The following is a 19,326-nucleotide window of genomic DNA, read 5'->3' as shown; positions in this document are numbered from 1 at the left end:
CTACCTAGCAAAACTGAATGTTCATGTAATGTCCAACATAACCACAACAGCCAGTTGTACTGGAGCAAATGTCATATCAGAACATTCATAATCCCAACAAATGCCACCTCTCCTCTTTAAGGGAGAAAAGTATATGGACTGTGAGATACTTACGATATTCCGGAGCTTAGAAGCCATATCATTAAGGGCTTTTAAATACACCCCTCCCAAAAAGAGGGAAATGAGATGTGAGGATGGTTTGTAACTGCCAAGCAATGAACTATTAACAGGAAGATAAATTAGCACATCTAAAGCTAGCTAGCACTTCTCAAAAACATGGCTACCCTCTGCCAAAGCTACATCTACACTAAATTCAGTTTGGCCCCTAAGAACCACCAAGAGTCTACATTGGTCACACCCAGCGTTTGAGTCTAGATTCACCATAATGCACACGGACAGAAACAACTCTAGTGGCCTAATTTTTAGTAGCAGGCTGAGGACATACATTGAAGCAGCACTGGAAGTCAAGTGTTTATGCCCAAGTAAACTTTTGATGCGGTTTCTTGGTGGTACTTGCTCAACTATCAGCTATCCAAGCTATGCACCAATCTCTTTACATCTGTCAGACTACTAAGCAATCAGAGTGCCTCTGAAAAGCATGAACACAGCCAAGGCCCAGCAAGAAGAGAATGTCAATGGCCCAACAATTGAAAGCAGCCTCTTCCGCCCCCTGGCCCCCAGGTTGGAAAAGGCAGACTGGCTTTAACACTCCTAAGGAATAGGAGTCCCTCCATCCAGCAGATTGCTCAGGGTTCTCATGATTTAGTAGCCCATTACCTAACCTGGAACACAAAAGTGAGACTGCTAGACTACCACATTAATGATACTTCACTGTAATGTGAGCAATGGGATGCTTCAGTATAGATCATCTTTTAAATAAAGATCAAACAAAAAAATTACCTCTAGTGTTAAGTCCCTAGATTGTTGGTTTCGAAGTTTTTCCATTTCTCTACGGAATTTTGATTCTTTTACTTCAAAGCCACCTAATTCAGTCAAGATCTACAAAGAGAAGCTGCATGTCAGTATCAAAAACACCCCACAGAACAAACAAGCAGTCTTCAGTTAAGAAAAAAACATACCGATCCAGGTTCTGCTCCCACGTCCTCCATGAACACTCTGCCAAATAACTCCAGAGAAAGCCGCCAACGTCCAAGCAGCATATCATGGGAAATGACCATGCCCATGAAACTACACTGTGGCCTGGAAAAGAGAACAAATTGGGGGGGGGGGGGGGGAGTTGGTATATTAAAAGGCAATGGTTCTCATTTATGTAACAAATAATTCTGTGTTTCTAGCAACAGTCAAATGAAAACATCTATGCTATTCTACAAACCTAACTCAAGGACAAAAGTAATACTGAAATGAATTCAGCTTATCTAGAGATGTAAAGTCCACTCTCTAGAATAACATAGAAAATTTGAGAAAATGCTAAAATAATAGATTCAAGCGGGCAGTTGTGTTGATCTGAAGCAGCAGAATGATTTTTTAGTACAGTAGCACCTTTAAGACCAACAACGTTTGAGGAATACAATGTCTGAGGAAGTGTGCGTGCACACGAAAGCTCATAAACTTGAATAAGACGTCATTCGTGCTAAAGGTGCTACTGGACTCAAAATCTGTTCTGCTAAAATAATAGTTTTCTTTAATATCCTTGCTGGCTGAAGTTTATCACACATGGTAATGACTGAAGCCCAGATATGGAGTCCAGATATTCAGTTAGCTCATTCTGTCCTATTCCTCTAACAATTTTGCTGCACATCATTTCTACCATATGGTATGGAAGGTTTCAGTGAGGTGGATCCGGCCCCAGTGGAAGAGTTCAGTGGGGTGGATCCAGTTGAAAAAGTCTGCTGAACCAGGTGACTGGGTCCCCCAGGAACTGGAAGTAGCCTGGGAATGAGATCATTGCTTTCGGGGGCATATCTTTGCCTTGCTACCCTGGTAACTTTCTAGATGATGACTCTATCAAGATAATTTTAAAAACTTCCTTTTCTGTACATTTATATGAAGCAGTGCCCCACTGTTCTGTCTCTGATTGAAGAGACTTCATTAATCATTACTTTAATATTTTATTTATTTCGTTTTCACAAAATGTAAAAAACAGTGTAATTTTGTGCTAACTTATCCATAATGCATCATGTTCCTAAAGCAGTAAATCTGAATCTGACAAAAAAAACCCCACACATCTCCAATGGCTTCAAAGTGGCTGGAAAACGCCATATCTTTGCCCTTGCTACAAGATGCACAATAGCAACAACAGTCGTTCCAATCAAGCACTAACTGCCTACAGTAAACCAGAATTACGATGGGAATCTCCTGTCTCCAATTCATCCACTTCCCTTTAATCTCTCTCATCTGCTGCTGGTACTCACCCCAGGCTCCTACTCTGAACTACATAGAATTGAGCGGGAAGGACAGCAGAGTGACCATACTGGGAAGAAAGAAAGAGAATGAGCTGCTATTTCAAGATACCTGAAGGAAGTCAGAGGGGGGCCTTCACTTTCAGTCAGCCCAATCTCTGCCAGTAAACTGCTTTTCAGCTGTGCTGCAAGATCATGGGCTGAAGGACCAGGCTTTGAGCCCTCGGATTCTTCTGATGGCACATTTTGTTGTTCTTCTTTCTTCTGTCGATTCTGCATGCTCATGACATTTTTTAAATTGGCTGCGTATGACATTTTTGTTGGTAGAACCTAAGCAAAGAAGAAATTAAAACTGCTGCGTAAATAAGGACTGCTACACTACGGTGGCACAGGCTTTATAATCCAGCACTTAAAGCCAGCTGAAGCAGATTATTTTGAACCTCTTCAGCCTACTATTTTAACAGAAGATCTTCGTTATGCATACATGTTTTCATTTAGCATGACAAGCTTCAGAAACTATTTCTATCCAATGAACACACTCCAGAAAAGGGCAAATGGACTCTAGCAGGAAGAATTCTGCAAGGAAAAGTATTTATTCTCTCTTAGATCTATTATATTAGGAACTGAATTTTGTGTGCACACCCATCTATCCACTTCACTATGAATGAAGAAGGGAAATAGGTGAAAAATAAAGAGCTGTAATTTAAAGAACGGATGGGAGCTCTGAAAAAAAAATCCTAACTTTTTGAACTACCAATACACAGTTTCTATTTGATAAATGGTGATAAATGCATACTTGCTTGCTTTTTTCAGAGACTGTAGCAGTCTGTGCCTGAATAAGTGACCCCTTTTATTGGCTGATGCATTGGTCTTTCCAGAGTCTGGGGGGGGGGGGATGTCATAGTCAGGGGTAGTCAAACTGCGGCCCTCCAGATGTCAATGGACTACAATTCCCATGAGCCCCTGCCAGCATTTGCTGGCAGGGGCTAATAGGCATTGTAGTCCATGGACATCTGGAGGGCTGCAGTGTGACTACCCCTTGTCATAGTGATTTCCTTGTTCATTCAGCCAAGACACATGCACACGCAAACAACACACACAAACAACACAGGCTTTTTGGCAGAACTGAAAGGAGAAGAGAACAGAGAGGAAGAAGGAGGGTTTGCTAGAGAATGCCATAGTAAACTACGTACCTCAAGGCAGTTTCTGTCTACTGTTACTTCTATTAAGCACTTTCCACTGTTGGCAGAAGACGAATACAGACCTTGACTTGGCCGACCAAACAGATCTTCTTTTCTAGCATTTGGCTGCCAAAATAATAATAATAAAAAATCTATGTTTCTTTCGCCTGGCACTGGAACACACACAAACTTCACCAAACAAACTATAGAAAGATACATTCCTCTTCTCTTCAGTATCCATTTATTTAACGCTTCCCTCCCTCCAGCCCATCCTAGTACTGAAGGCACAAATCAGGACTTATTTTAACCAGAGTTAATAACCAGGGTTTGAAGCTAATTTCAAAACCTTGGTTAACAGCAAGCCCTGACTGGGATAAACTTTAAGGGCCAGGGCCAGCAAAACATCCTGCAGTTTTCTCCCAAGTCCTTAACCCTGATTAAAGAATCCGGAATCTGGCCACCAAAAATCAGAGAATAGGCTGTTGCTTTTTGTTTCTTTTATATGGTGTATCTAACGTTACCTGTAAGAGATGTGGCTGATCTGCAAGGGGAATGGCCTCTGCAAGAGGAACTTCGAAAGGGTTGGGTGGAATACAGCCAAGAAACGTCATGGAATCTGACCGTCGGAAGAAAGGGTGGTTTTGGCCTGTTTCAGCTGGGAGGGAGTCGTCATCCTTGTCGTTAAGTGTAGCACCTGAAAAGGAGAAATGTGAGGTGGGAGAAGCCAAAGAACCATTAGGTTTGGGGAAAAAATTATTATTCAAAATCAAAATACTGTAGATTGACCCTGTGAATATCTTGTCTGATAAAACTAGGAAAGTCTACAATAACATCATAATTAACCAAAAATAATCTGTGGTTCAAGACATCTGCTACAAGATAACTACTGGGATTTGTACAGATTTCAGTTTGTTCCTGTGACTTAAAATGATATGCTGTCCTGGTGGAATGAGCTCCCAGAGGAGATCAGGGCCCTGACGGAGCTCAAACAGTTCCGCAGGGCCTGCAAAAGGGAGCTCCTCCATCAGGCATTTGGTTGAGGTCGACCAGTACCCCCGCTTCCAATCGGCCCCCCTCAGCCTCCCTCCTACAACCAGCATTGCAGGCTCACCCAACCCACTGGCCCATCAGTAAGTGTTGAGTTATTGTTCTCCCCAATGTTCTATTGTTCATAATGTTATAGTTATTATTATGTTATTGTATACTGAGTTATTTGTACAGTTATCTCTGTTTGATATAAACCACCCTGAGCCTTCAGGGAGGGCGGTATATAAATGTAATAATAAATAAATAAATAAATAAATACACACACACATATACACAAACAAACAAACAAACTAGGTGAAACCTCACCATACAAACAAAGTGCCTGTGCTTTTGTCACTCCACCTGATATTCACCTTGGATACCCCAATGGCACAACCACAGAGTGGCTGCAAGTAGCTCCTTTCCCTCTGCAAAGGTCTAAGGAAGCCTTCAGGCTAATCAGAATGTCTCTCCCACTGCTACCATACATCCAGATATCTGAAAGCTTTCAGTGAGCAGGGGAAAACACTTTGCACAAGCTCAAAAGCTTCTGTAGTACTACCTCGCAGGATCCAGGACTGAGCCTTGGTACTAAAAACAAAAGTCTAGCACTGATCCCTTAACTGGCACCCAGGATTTAATTTCTCACTGGAATAGCGCTTGGTTTATCAAAGATGTCCCTGTCTGTTTATTAATTCCAAGGTACAGATGATATAAATACTAACTCTGATTTGTGTCATCATCATTTTCATGTTCTGAATCTTCATTGTCAAGACCAAGTTCCAAGAGTTCCCGGGTCCTTGAAAAGTAAGTGTCAGACCATTTTAGACAAACAGCAGTTTCAATAATATATAAGAAAATTGCTTTTAAAAACACATTGGCTCATAGCTTCCTTTAACATAAATGATAAAATGCCTAACTGTACTCGCTACAGTCATAGAATATTCAGAATGTACATAATTTACATAGATATATTGTGTTAATATATTGTATTTACCTTTACCTTATTGTGTTAAAGTGGGTTATAGAATAAACTATTAAAGACATTTTATGAGTTACACAAAGGTAAAGGTATCCTCTGTGCAAGCACTGGGCCATGTCTGACCCTACTGGTGATGCCCTCTAGCGTTTTCATGGCAGACTCAATACGGGGTGGTTTGCCAGTGCTTTCCCCAGTCATTACCATTTACCCCCCAGCAAGCTGGGTACTCATTTTACCGACCTCGGAAGGAAGGAAGGCTGAGTCAACCTTGAGCCGGCTGCTGGGATTGAACTCCCAACCTCATGGGCAAAGCTTCAGACTGCATGTCTTCTGCCTTAACACTCTGCGCCACAAGAGGCTCTTTACACAAAGGACAAAGCAAACACCATCAGCAAGATGTCCTGTACTTATAAACACAAGGACAAACTTGGAGCATCATTAATTAATCTCACTGTCAGGCAGGTAGCGGAAAGCCATATAGGATAAGTTATTCAAAATGAATTTGGATTAAAACCATCTAAATTTAAAACTAGTGTTATAAATTGGCTTTGAACACAAATGGATAGTCCTGAAGGTTCTTCTGAATCTGGCAATATGTTTTCACAACAATTCACGCCTATCAACAATTGAACAGCTGCATTATTTAACAGCTGACTTTTCAGATAGTCTTCTAGGACTGCCTCACAAAGGGCAAATAGCAGAAATCTAATCTGGAAATTATTCTGCCATGCTTCTCATCCATCTTCCCTCAATGGTGAGCCAAGCAAAAAAACTTGTAAATGTCAGTCTGGATTACAATAATGAAAGCTAGAGGCTCTTCCTGATAGGAATCTACATTTTTAGGCAGAACAGCACAGGCATATCTCACTGCCATCAGGAGTTCATCCTCATCCAGATTAAGGTTAAAACTGTTCACCCTCACACAAGGAGCATCCTGTTCCTCTTTTAAGATCAGGGTGCCTATGTGCCCCAAAGCAACTTGGCAAAAAGAATAAAACAACTGCTCCACTGGTATTTAACCCCAGAAATATTTTAGCATATGCCTGTTTAATCACAAGGACACAAAATACTAATTTAACTATAGACAAAGTAACTTGCCTATCACTGCCCACCACAAGAAAACCTGCTCAATAAAGGTAAAATATATTTAGCTCTTATGCAAATCACAACTAGGTGTTTCCTGAAAATCTGTAAACATGCACAGGCCAATTTGCACATGATTTTTGTCTCTCTCTCTTGGCTTCAAATTATTTTCTGGAACACACAAAAAGCATCCGTATTCATCATCACTATGATGAAAATTCTGGAGAAGCCATTCCAGTTGCCTGTCCAACGTTTCAACAGCATAGGCTACATCCTAGATTTCACTGCATTTTATCACAATCACAAATACAACATCATCTGTAGGCACATATGAGGAAAACCCCTTCACTAGAAACTTCTGATCCATGAATACCATCATCTACCGAGAGCAAGAGTTCCATTAATTAGTTTCTATACCTTTTCCGTTCCAGCTGAGGAGTATCTAGCGTTGTTTGTTGGTTCATCGCTTTAATCCAGTAAATGAGAGCTTGAAAAACATATGCTACATGTTTCAGAGAGCAAACGTCCAACACTGGGAGAACATCAGAATGTTCATCGTTGTGGGAACGCATCAAAGAGAGCGCGTAGTTTAAGAAGTCGCCCCTCGCCGACATCATTCCCTGACGAGCACTGAGCAGCGTGGCGCGCCTGGAGATTTAAAACAAAAACATTGTAACTGTTGGCAACACAGTTATCCATGGCTCAACACAGAAAGCCCTTCAGATCAGCATACTATCAAGAGAAATGTTACTTATCTGGAGAGCTAGCAAAACGTTGTTTTTAAAATACAGAGCACAACTGCGTATTTTTTCCTTGCAATATTCCTATGTAGTAAGAAAATGTTAATACCTTCTGCCCTCCAAGGTCCTTAGGCTGGCTTCCTCACGTGCTGTCATCCTCTCCCTCCTGGTTGAGTTTTGGGATGCATGCAACGGGTGGTTTGGGTGTCCTGGGTCTCCAGCAGAGGCAAGAGCAGACCCGTAACGCAGCTGAGCTTCAGTAGAGTCCATAATGCTCACCATCCAGTTCCACGTGGGGATAAGCTTCTCCTCAACGTAATTCTAAGTAAATTACGATGAATAATAATGCATTAGCAAACATGCCTACATTTAAGTCATCAAGGTGATTAACCTAATTCCATAAAGATCCTGACAATTTATTATCCCTACCATTTTCCAGATTGCTGGAAGCACTTCAGAGCTACAACCCCTTCAGTAAGATAAACAAATTCCCAATTACCCACTGTAATTCTGCACTCTTTGACATCGTCATTCTGATTCACACACTTGGTGCAGTGGTTAGGAGTGCGGACTTCTAATCTGGCATGCTGGGTTCGATTCTGCACTCCCCCACATGCAGCCAGCAGGGTGACCTTGGGCTAGGCACAGCACTGATAAAACTGTTCTGACCGGGCAGTGATATCAGGGCTCTTTCAGCCTCACCCACCTCACAGGGTGTCTGTTGTGAGGAAAGGGAAGGCGACTGTAAGCCGCTTTGAGACTCCTTTGGGTAGAGAAAAGCAGCATATAAGAACCAACTCTTCTTCTTCTTCAGAGAGGAAATGTGCCATCAGTTCCCCATCTGCCTGCATCAGCCTCCAGGAAAAGGCAAGAGCGGACTCCAACACACACATTCACCTGTATCCTTCCCAGAACTCCTGGAAAGCAGTCTTTCCCAAATGCTGACTAGGGACAGGAGCTCAGAGGAATCAGAAAGGCTGTCAGAAAGACGCAAATGGGGAAAATGAACAAACCCAGAGAACTAGCAGTAGAGGTAGTGGCAGAGAGCAGCAGTTATTACTCATGACAAAACATTTTTAACAGGAAGGCAGATTTCCTTTTTAAAAGGCCTTATTTAACACACAGTAACCATTTTTCTCTCTCTTTTCTCGCACGATACCTGCAGATTTACTGCATCTTGATATGTCAGCTTCACTGCGGCCGGGATCTGGGAGTACACCAAGTGATTGTACTTGGGAATCAGGCCCATTAGATCGGAGATTTGTCGGATTACGATGCTGTAAGCCCTGGCCAAGCTGCTGGCCGACGTCAGGTAACTGCTAGCGTTGCTCGCTTCAAGGGCTGCTGCAGCAGCTGCTGCGCTGGTGCTGATGGTGCCGCTCCGACGCAGGTTCGATGGATCAATGTAAATTAAGCCTGCTGAACTCGCTAAAGGCAAAAGAAGACAACATTCAGGGTATGAACATTAGATGCACAGAACACAGCTCTAATGCTTACCCCAAAGCACAGACAGTTCATAAATGGGCCTTAAACCGATGAAGAAATACACAGTGGGCCACATTTCCAAAGATGCAAACCGATTTCCTGCATGCTTCCCGTAGACCAAAATAAAAAAGATCATGTTCGCACTGGCTAATGTTTTAAGAGGAAAGTGACAATAAACATTCACCTGCTGGAGCAGAGGTACTGGATGGCGCAGTGCTCGTCGTCCTCTGGTTCTGGGTGTTACGGACAGCCCACTGCATCGAGCGGGGCGCCTGGGCGGCCCCGCTGGCATGGGAGCTGTTGGTTGTCCGCTCCAGAGGCTCGTCGAGCATAAAGGTCTCTTGCTCTATGTCATCGCTCTGGCTGCTGCTGCTGTCTGAATCACTGGTGTCATTGGACTGAGAGTCATCCTCAGAGAAAAAGGCTGGAACGCTGCTGGCACCTGTAGGCCAACATACACCATGAGGAATGTTGCCGCTTGCTTTGTTCTTCAAGGCCTAAGCCCATCACGGCAGTGGTCCCCAACCTTTTTATTACCGGGGACCGGTCAACGCTTGACAATTTTACTGAGGCCCGGGGGTGGGGGGTAATCTTTTGCTGAGCCCCGGCGCCCCTGACTTCCCGCTGCCTGCTGGGGGGCGCTGCCAGCAGCAGCTGCACAGTGCCACGCTGAGGGAGAGCCCCAGCCATGGTGGCCGCTGGAGAGCACCAAAGGTGAGCCGGCAGCAGAGTGGCAGGGCAGCCCCCGAGGCAGCAGCCAGGGAGGAGGATGAGGATGAGCCGTGGCCCGGTACCAAGTGATCCACGAACCGGTACCAGTCTCTGGACCGGGGGTTGGGGACCTCTGCATTATGGGACAATTCACGCTTTGAGACTTCTGGGGCTTATACAATGGACCATGTTTGCAGAGAGCAGTCCGGGTCTCATTCTAATGAACAGAGAGAGCCTCCAAACAATGAGGACATGACGAAAACTGTTTGTGTCTACTATGATTTTTTTTAAGAAGTATAATTTATTTATTGTATTTATTTACATCTGTAAAGGGAAGACATCAAACTGAAGCTATGGGAGTGCGATGCACTTTATTCAGACAGTTCCCTATTTTTTTTGTTTCAGTTTCAGTCAAGTCCCTTCGAATCCCCCTGAAGAGACTTCAGAAGAAGGGGGGGGCACCAGGAAACACGCAGACGACTCCCACGGGGTCAACTGCTGGTGCAGACCTTTTGCCATCTTAATACACTTCAAAGCAGCAGCATCAAAAATCCAGGCAACAAAACTGAGACGCTGGACGTTACCTGCTTCCGATCCTGCTGTAGCTGCCGTGACCACGCTTCTGCGCCCGCTGGCATTGTCCTGGTTGCTGTGGTTGCTCTCACTGTCGCTCTCGGTTTCTGCTGCTGCCAGCAGGTCCAGTTCCATGTCACTTCCTAATTAACAGGAATCATATTCAATTAGTGAAAGGTTGCTAACTGCATTTATACCACTGACTCAGATTCAGGGTCTCGATATTGCTACCTTCCATTTTACCCTCTCCTTTTGGGTTTTTGCAGTGGCCTACTTCTGACAACTTCAAGTGCTGCTTGCACCAGTGAGGGTGCTTCTCTGTGACAGTCGTGTCCCCATGCCTGGCAAGATTGGGGGGAGTGTGTTAACAGAAAATCCGGCCCTTGGCGAATGGGACAGTCTAAACCAGGGGTAGTCAAACTGCGGCCCTCCAGATGTCCATGGACTACAATTCCCAGGAACCCCTGCCAGCGAACGCTGGCAGGGGCTCCTGAGAATTGTAGTCCATGGACATCTGGAGGGCCGCAGTTTGACTACCCCTGGTCTAAACTTTTTAAAATGACGAGTGCCTACCGTCTTCATCGTGCTCATCATGCTGCCCTTCCGCTTCAGCGTTTTCTTCTCCGTGTTCTTCTTGTTCATCGTGGTGGTCCTCTTCCCCAGCCACCCCCTCAACCACTTCAACCTGGAACAGAGAGAGGTTTGTAAATGCTAAGCAGGGTTTTGGAATCAATGCAGGCAATTCATAAATCTCAGTTTTGAAAACTATTGAAAACTATTTGGAATCACAGAATCATAGAATCATAGAATAGAGTTGGAAGGGATCTCATGGGTCATCTAGTCCAACCCCCTGCACTATGCAGGATACTCACAACCCTATCGCTCATCCACTGTATCCTACCACCCCCTTAAGCCTTCACAGAATCAGCCTCTCTGTCAGATGGCTATCCAGCCTCTGTTTAAAAATTTCCAAAGATGGAGAACCCACCACCTCCCGAGGAAGCATGTTCCACTGAGAAACCACTCTAACTGTCAGGAACTTCTTCCGGATGTTGAGACAGAAGTTCTTTTGAATTTATTTCATCTCATTGGTTCTGGTCTGTCCCTCCAGGGCATCACTATACTTGCACTATTTTGTCCAAACAGCTTACAATTCAAATTCTGATCCCAAATGGTGTGTCTGTGCGGGGGGGTTGCACTAACTCCAAGCAGCAGAGCAAAATCTGCAGTTGTCACCCGTAAAAGCTCAGGTCATAAATCAGCTGTCCCGTGAGACACTGCAGGACATTCTGCTGCTACAGGAGTGTGTGGTTTCCGTTCTGTCGCTACAAAACTCTGCTGCTGCATATGGACAGTTAGATTCGTGTCCAGTAGCACCTTAGGCAGAAACACGGTTTTCAGTTGGTCTCTAAGGTGCTGCTGGACTCAAATTTGTCTGTTCTACTGTAGACCAACACGGCTACCCACTGAAATTGTACAAGAAGGCTCATTTACAACTCCACAGCCTGTCTGCATCTACTGCACTAGAGCTGTAACTTCACAAGCCAGTCTTGTACCAGGACAATCTTGTCTCCTTCTGTACCAACGTTTACCTAAAACACAAAATCTCCAGCTGAAAACCAACACTACCTCTTCCACGTCGGCTGAAACGATGTCGTCTTGTTCTTCATCTCTCCCACGGACTGGCTGAGACTGACTGATCCGCCTTTGCTGTGGATTTCTAATAATATAGGAAGACTGAGACTGACTGGAACTACAAGAGAAAGAAAAGGCTTTTTTAAAAATACAAGAATATAGCAAAAGGTAATATTAACGCACTATATATTTGTTGTCTTCACACAAGTTGGCTGGCTGAGTCAACCTGACAGACAGAAGGCAGCACCACTGAATACGGACATAAACGTTTCTCTAAAAGTACTACCTTGTTAGATTAAGTCATGTTTTATAGCAGGGGTCATCAACCGCCGGTCCGCAGCCCGGTGCCAGGCCGCAAAGGCCACGGTACCGGGCCGCTGGCAGCCGCACCTGCTTCCCTCCGTCCACAGCGAGAAGGAAGGGAAGAGGCAGGCGCAGCCGCCGGCACACTGGTGACGCAAACGTGCATGCACGCAGTTGCCGCACATGCGCATTAACGCCCCCTGGTGGCGAAAACACACGCAGTTGCAGTGCATACGCATTAGCGCCACCTGGTGGCGAAAACGTACATGCGCGGCAATTGCCCGTGTGCGTTTTCACAGCACCCGGGCCATCAGCTCTCCCCTCACCCCGGAGGCAGTCCCTGACCTGAGAAAGGTTGTGGACCGCTATTTTATAGAACTCAGATTATCTTCATTCCTTCCCGTCCCGAAACTAGTAGAAATAGAGGCCTTCTCATATTGTTTGAGTCCAACTCCTATCACCCTGGTCACCTTCACAGCCAGATCAGATTCCTCTGGGAACTCTAACAGACTACATTATCCTGTTGAAAATATGCAGGAATGACATATTCCGAACTAATCACCCTGATGTGTTGAGAAAGGTTAATAGGAAAGGTCAGTGCTGTGAGCCAGCATGGGATATTATAGTGTTTAGGGAGTGGAGACAAGAAGCTGGGAAAGCAGCATTCAAATCCCTACTGAACCATAAAATTCACTGGGCGGCCTTGGGTCAGTTCCTCTTAGCCTAGCACACCTACGTGGCTTTTGCTGGGATAAAGTGATGGTGGAGAAAGCATTCCAGTAAGAGGCGCATGCATGCTGCCTCCTTCATGTGGGAACCAGCCGTTGTGAGGTTGAGTTGGGAGGATCTTTTCAGCCCCCTCACCTAGGATGGTGGGTCTCTCCTCCAGTGGAGGAAAGATCAGTCCTCTCCCTTCACAGCTTCCAGATTAAACCAACGAACTCTTTTCGGGAAGGCTGAACCAGACAGAAATTGGGACAGGACTTATTGAGGTTCACTCCCTGGTGCTTTTAGATGGTTTTACGTTATTCTGTACTCATTGCACAATGTAAACCGTTGGCATGATGCCTTGTTGTGAACTGCCTTGGGGGCCTGAGAGTGAAAAGGCAGTCTACAAATCTTCTAAACAGAACAAAACAAACAGCAAAACACAGTATTGTGTCTTGAGCTCCTTGAAGAATAAAAAGGAGATACAATCATCCTGGTTGCTTCTGTAGTTGCAACTAAGACAGCAAATCTATCTGCCACAAGGTGAAAACAATATCCTTCAAAAGTGATTATAAAATCTTTAGGGAAAACGCAGCCATAAAAATGATCCTTACTTGCTGGACTGGTCAGAGGATGGCCGTGGAGGCAAAGGTTCCACCGAGAACAGTTCTTCGCTGCCTTGCATGGCATCTATGCTAGTGCTTGCCAATGTAAACGGTGCCGTAGGACGTGCAATGCCCATCCTGACCGGGATTATGAGGGACTCTGCCACATTACACAATTCCTCCACAGCGTAAGGTAGCAAAGCCTGGAAGACACGCTTACATTTTCCAATTGGCTGTGGAATGAAGTTGCTGGAATAGAGGCAGGGAAAGGAAACACGTGGGTGAACAGGCAACCTATTCAAAAAGGTTCAAAAAATACACAAGTCAGGACAACCCTTCCATTACATTGCGCATACACAGAACCACAGCTATTTCCTCTGGAAGCATTCGTGAGAATGCATCGCTCATGCAAGATGATGGAGGCCAACTTCCAGAAGAGATATCTGTCACTTTATATTCTTACCCCACCCCTATTCCATCAATCTCAAACTGAGTTAAAAATAAACTTACTTTTTCTTTTTTGAGGAAGCCATTTCCACACTAAGGATGACAAAAACTCTTGCCACAGACCGCAGGAATCTCATCGTAACAGAAATAGCCTCTTCTCTGCGACCTGGAGTGTATTTGTTCTGCAATTCTTTGACAAGAGTCCCCAGCAAAGTATCTAAAAGCTGTAGAGACAATTTATATTATCACTTAAGCACTAATGAATAACTCTTGACTTGAAGTTGTTCACAGAAAGAGAAAACAAAAACCTGCCATTAAGTTAGTTTACAAATCAGTTTACAGTATTACTGACTCCACAAATCACCACTGACTGAACTACTTCTTTGGTACCATATTAACAGAAATGTGCATTACCAAAATGTCTGCTGTACATTTCACAATAAGGCAATGTGTAAAACAGTCCAGTCGAATAGTACCACTCTGCTGATTGAGATACACTTGTTCTTCAGGCAAAAGATGTCCAATCCTACTGCTTGCACTAAGACTTGGAAAAAAGCAGAGGGAAAAGGGGAAGACAAAATTTAACGTAAGCTGTAAGATCTATGATGGAGTTATTTTCAAAAGTGTAATCGGAATAAGTTAGTGAATACACACGGGTCTTTATTCTCCTGAGAGCCAAACATGATCATAGATTTCAGCGCATTCCAATCTTGTAACACTCGTTCCAAGGCGAGCTGTGCAAACCGGGGGGGTTCCAAGTCATGATCAGGCATATCTGAATCTAAAACACAGGAAATAAACGCTGTGTGTGAATGTTAGTTGCTGCTGAGAGACTGGCACTGGGGGGGGGGAGTTTTGCGGCTCAGAAAATCTTATGAGAAAGCTTCTCACCTTCAGGATTTGCAGTTTTACGATTACGATCTTCCCTAATTCTTGGGGGCCGATACTGGCAATGTTCTACCGTCTGCCGTGCAACTGTTTGCACTAAGAACAACAGAAGATGCTCTCCCCTGGAACATATGAACGAATATGAGAATGAGGAGCTACATGGGCCCATCAAAGATAGTTTAGCAATTATACAGATACAGATAGACATACACACACACACACACAACTTGCCTGCTATTTGGCATAGTGACAAGGTTTGTGGTAGTGAGCAGTCGGAAGAGCAGATCAAGACGAGCTGATTTTTGTCCTGCAATTAATGTTTTGCATTTGCATTTCTCCCAGCAGTCACAGTATGCTGTTGGGGATGTGCGTTTAAGCCTGAAAAAAGAAGACAGGATTCATCTATATAGCTCCAATTTTTGTCAATGCATAACATAATAGAAATGAGAAACAGGAATGCACTCAGTGATTTTAATCAGTTAATAAAGCAGAAGTCCAAGGTATCCTGTTTAGGAAAGTTACTAGAAGATGAATGCCAGCTTGGATAATAAGGCAGCAACTTGTGAACCTACCCCCAGTCCTAGTCAAGTGAACTCTTTACTGCTATGCTCCTCTGGAACAACTTTTTAAAAAGCTGCTCTGCAGCTCACAACTTGACACCCTCTTCCTTATGCTGGGGAGCAGGCATACGAGTTGGTTTATATCAGAAGTAAACAAACCGGTACATACTTGCAATCATGGCCTTTATGGCACACCCTGGCACACTCAGTGCAACAACACAGAGATTCCAGCAGGCCACATGTTCTGCATTCAAATATGTCCTAGGGAGACAAAGTTTAACATTTTAGAAAATGCAAGCATGTCTAATTTTAAGATGTTTGACTTAAGATGCTTGGTATAGATCTAGCAGCTTGCTTTCTTCTCCTTTTCCTAGGCTGAACATATAAACTTAAATCACCAGAAGCAAGCAAATGGAAAAGCTTTGAGACCACATGCACAGAATTATCTCATTTATAGCAGGAGGTGCATGAAAGATTCAAGACTTCTAAATATTCCTGAAGATAAATCCCAATCCTTATCTCCTTATGCAAAAGTGCGGTGCTAAGTTCACAAAATACTCTAAGAATTCCTAAAGGATATTGGCTCTACTGTTTGCAACAACACTGAGGACAGGTTTACACAGAAAACCCCAGTAATGTATTGAAAATTAAAGTCCTTGCATTTGTAAGAACTCCTTATGCATCTTAGTGTTTACACTATCCTTGGTAATCTTTTAAACAGGGCTAGTAAACTGCTACTCTGATATAATCTTTTAGCACCTAGTCTAACAACTTTAAAACAGTTACATATATTTTATTTGTATTTACATTAAAATTGGTAAACATAGAGCAGAGGTCCGTTTGTGGCTATTAGCCACTACGTATAGTTGGATCACTGTCTGGGGCAGTGATTGATGCTCTGTATTCTTGGTGTGGGGGTGTGTGGAATGACAGTGGGAGGCTTCTGGAGTTTGGCCCTGCTGGTGGACCACCTGATGGCACCTGGGTTTTGGCTACTGTGTGACAGAGACTGGATGGGCCATTGGCCTGATTCAACATGGCTCCTCTTGTTTTCTTAAAATGCTTCTACCATTATTTCTTCTGCAAAGCAAGGCAGTCTGCAATAAGTTACTATTTCCAATAATAAGTTTTAGGCTGAAAAAGTCTCCTTTCCCCAAGCACATGTGGCATTCACTGGGACAACTAAACAGCCTACAAAAGCATTGCTAGTCACAAACCAGCTGGACTAAGATTGCACCAGTAGGTGAGTTCTAGGCAAACAAGAGCTAGAACCTCAAGAAATACTAGACTTGGGATTTTAAGATTAATTTGTAGTATGTTTGACACAACATAAATATCACCCTGACCTGGATGGGCCAAGTTAGCCTGATTTTGTCAGAACTCAGAAACTCTGCTTAGTACTGGCCCCACTTAGTATTTGGATGGGAGACCACCAAGGCAATCCAGAGTCACTATGAAAAGGCAATCAACAGCAAATCACCTCTGAATGTCTCTTGCCTTGAAAACCCTACAGCAGGGGTAGTCAACCTGTGGTCCTCCAGATATTAATGGACTACAATTCCCATATAGAGCCTCTTGTGCCACAGAGTGGTAAGGCAGCAGACATGCAGTCTGAAAGCTCTGCCCATGAGGTTGGGAGTTCAATCCCAGCAGCCAGCTCAAGATTGACTCAGACTTCCATCCTTCCGAGGTCGGTAAAATGAGTACCCAGCTTGCTGCTGGGGGGTAAACGGTAATGACTGGGGAAGGCACTGGCAAACCACCCCGTATTGAGTCTGCCAAGAAAATGCTAGAGGGCATCACCCCAAGGGTCAGACATGACCTGGTGCTTGCACAGGGTTGCCATAAAATGGCTGCAACTTGATGTTATTTCACACACACACACCCTTAACTATTTTCTACACGCAACAGATCCTTGCTGATGTAACATTACTGCTTGGACGTGACAAGTTGTTTACCTGATTTATGTGTTCTGCACCAGTCCACGTGAAGCTACAGGTATCATTGCAACATAGAACATACAAAGGGGAGTCATCGGGGTTAGTGCCATTGGGACAAACCATTCCCATAAACACGTCCTCCTCTTTTTCACTTGAGGTTGCCTCAGCTTTAGAAAGAAGAGAGGGAAAAGGGAAGGAAAGTAGGTGAAAAAAGCTCAGCAATGAAGTTGGTTTCAAAACAATTGGAACAGCTTGAAATCTGAAAATGTTTGCACGTACAGCAAAACAAAAAGGGAACATTCACGTACCTTTAGCAACTTTCTGTGCCGTTTCTAGAATGGTAATTGCAGCAGGATATGCTCTGCCACTAACAGCAGACATAAATGGAGTCATGCCTCTCGCATCCCTGGAAAAACCAATTATTTACATCCCTTGTCATTTTCAGTCAATGGAAAATAGCAAATTGCTAAATTTAGCAAGAGCCAAAGTTAAAATTATTCTTGTCTTCAGACTCAAAGCTAACACAACTGTGATGCACACAAAAGGGAGGGGGACTATTAATGCAAATGAACAATAAAAATGAGAAGACAAATTCAGCCAGCTCTTTACTAGGAACTACAGGCAAGTCTACAGTGCTCTATGGAAACCATAGCATCCGCAGGATACACCAATTATTGTTCCTCAGTTTTTATCTACGACAAAAGGTGCTTATGACTTTAAAGCTGTTCACGGCCTGGGTCCCACGTACTTGAAGAGTAGTCTCCTTCCAGATGCCAATTAGGCCCATCAGGCAGCCATCTGTTGGCAACCCCTCCACGCAGAGTGGCCTGACCAGCATCCACCTTTTTCCCTGTGCCTCTAGCTCTGTGGAATGTGCTCCCTAAAGAGGTGAAGGCGGCCCCCCTCCTTGGAGATCTTCAGGAAGTGCTCCAAGGCCAGGATGTTTGAGGGACGTGAATGACAAGCATCTTTTTCAGGGGAGGGGAAGAGACAGATTTGGATTTTGTGGCTTTAAAAAAAGATATTATTATTGTAAGGTGCCTTGGACCCACAAGGAAAGGTGGAATACAATTTTTAAAAAATATATAAAATACATTTTTGTGAGATGCTGCTGCCTTGTAGTGAATCAGACTGGTGGTCCATCAAATATTCTCAACTCAGATTGGCAGTAGTGCCCCAGGGTACCAGGCAAAGATCTTATCACGTGCTACCTGATCCTTTAACTGGACAGGTCAGGGATTTAACCTTCCTGCATGCCAAGCAGATGCTCTGTCCTGCTGCTGCATTACCTACTGGGGATTTCCCATTTTAGATAATATGAAATCCTTAAGTCATCCAAGACTTTCAGTTGACCAAGGAGAAAAGACAACTCACGACTGCTTTGGGTAAGGGATGCACTACATGATTTTGAGATAAAGACTCTTACTTGGCTGATAGCAGTTCCCGAAGATAAGGCTGCAGAACAGCACTGTCACACAGCAGCTTCAGTATGAAGTGTGCATTTGCCTTCCGATCCTTTGATTCCACGACAGAGGGTTCAGCAGAAGGACCTGTAATTCAAACAAATTTGGGTGAACACCAAGACGCTTGTGGTGAAGCTTCTCTCAATTGCTGGAAACCACATGCAGCTTCTAGGCAGTTAACAGCTGAACTACAACAGAAACAACACCGCAGTGCGATAAGCTGAGTGTCACTGCACAGAGAAATTTCGCACCACTGCTAGGAAGTTGCAATCAAAGTTATACAAAAATGTTCTCAAGGGAAGCAAGCTTTGACTACCTGCATACAAAACAGCAGGTCCTACCTGGTATGGTAGAGGTGCTAGGACCTTGACCAGTGCCAGTTGTTGCTGTGGTGAGAGATCCCACAGCAGGAGCCAAGATAAAATCGATGTCTCCATCTTTTAGTAAAAAGAATAGCAGGATGCATATCAATTAAAAAATCCTTGGCAAAATGCAGTCTCTACAGTAGCGATGGACAGTGTGTTTATAACAAAGGTTATGTCCCAAGACTTGGGGATCACGAACATTCACAGCAGATAGCAAGTTTGCTTATTCCAA

At 44.0% G+C, this 19,326-nt stretch overlaps 1 protein-coding gene across 7 annotated transcripts in view; it reads right to left on the bottom strand.

Annotated features, from left to right (window-relative positions):
• Nucleotides 1-19,326, bottom strand: part of UBR5 (ubiquitin protein ligase E3 component n-recognin 5) — an 84,062-nt gene that overhangs the window by 12,666 nt on the left and 52,070 nt on the right. For 5 of the 7 annotated variants that reach the window (XM_077351754.1, XM_077351758.1, XM_077351755.1 and 2 more), the window contains 24 exons: nt 19,071-19,166; nt 18,693-18,816; nt 17,575-17,672; nt 17,285-17,433; nt 15,496-15,587; nt 14,998-15,144; nt 14,770-14,888; nt 14,533-14,659; nt 14,293-14,422; nt 13,942-14,102; nt 13,441-13,680; nt 11,810-11,933; nt 10,754-10,865; nt 10,192-10,323; nt 9,081-9,338; nt 8,571-8,839; nt 7,521-7,732; nt 7,089-7,319; nt 5,332-5,405; nt 4,102-4,274; nt 3,593-3,706; nt 2,512-2,729; nt 1,119-1,239; nt 940-1,038 (listed from right to left, as the gene is read on the bottom strand). In XM_077351754.1, the coding sequence (XP_077207869.1) occupies nt 940-1,038; nt 1,119-1,239; nt 2,512-2,729; nt 3,593-3,706; nt 4,102-4,274; nt 5,332-5,405; nt 7,089-7,319; nt 7,521-7,732; nt 8,571-8,839; nt 9,081-9,338; nt 10,192-10,323; nt 10,754-10,865; nt 11,810-11,933; nt 13,441-13,680; nt 13,942-14,102; nt 14,293-14,422; nt 14,533-14,659; nt 14,770-14,888; nt 14,998-15,144; nt 15,496-15,587; nt 17,285-17,433; nt 17,575-17,672; nt 18,693-18,816; nt 19,071-19,166 (3,620 nt within the window). The remainder of the gene's footprint in view (nt 1-939; nt 1,039-1,118; nt 1,240-2,511; nt 2,730-3,592; nt 3,707-4,101; nt 4,275-5,331; nt 5,406-7,088; nt 7,320-7,520; nt 7,733-8,570; nt 8,840-9,080; nt 9,339-10,191; nt 10,324-10,753; nt 10,866-11,809; nt 11,934-13,440; nt 13,681-13,941; nt 14,103-14,292; nt 14,423-14,532; nt 14,660-14,769; nt 14,889-14,997; nt 15,145-15,495; nt 15,588-17,284; nt 17,434-17,574; nt 17,673-18,692; nt 18,817-19,070; nt 19,167-19,326) is intronic. The other 2 variants (XM_077351757.1, XM_077351760.1) reach the window with 2 other exon arrangements.

The sequence above is a fragment of the Paroedura picta genome, chromosome 9, assembly GCF_049243985.1.
Source record: "Paroedura picta isolate Pp20150507F chromosome 9, Ppicta_v3.0, whole genome shotgun sequence".
In the NCBI taxonomy this organism is placed as follows: domain Eukaryota; kingdom Metazoa; phylum Chordata; class Lepidosauria; order Squamata; family Gekkonidae; genus Paroedura; species Paroedura picta.
This window is presented reverse-complemented; position numbering and strand designations above follow the sequence as displayed.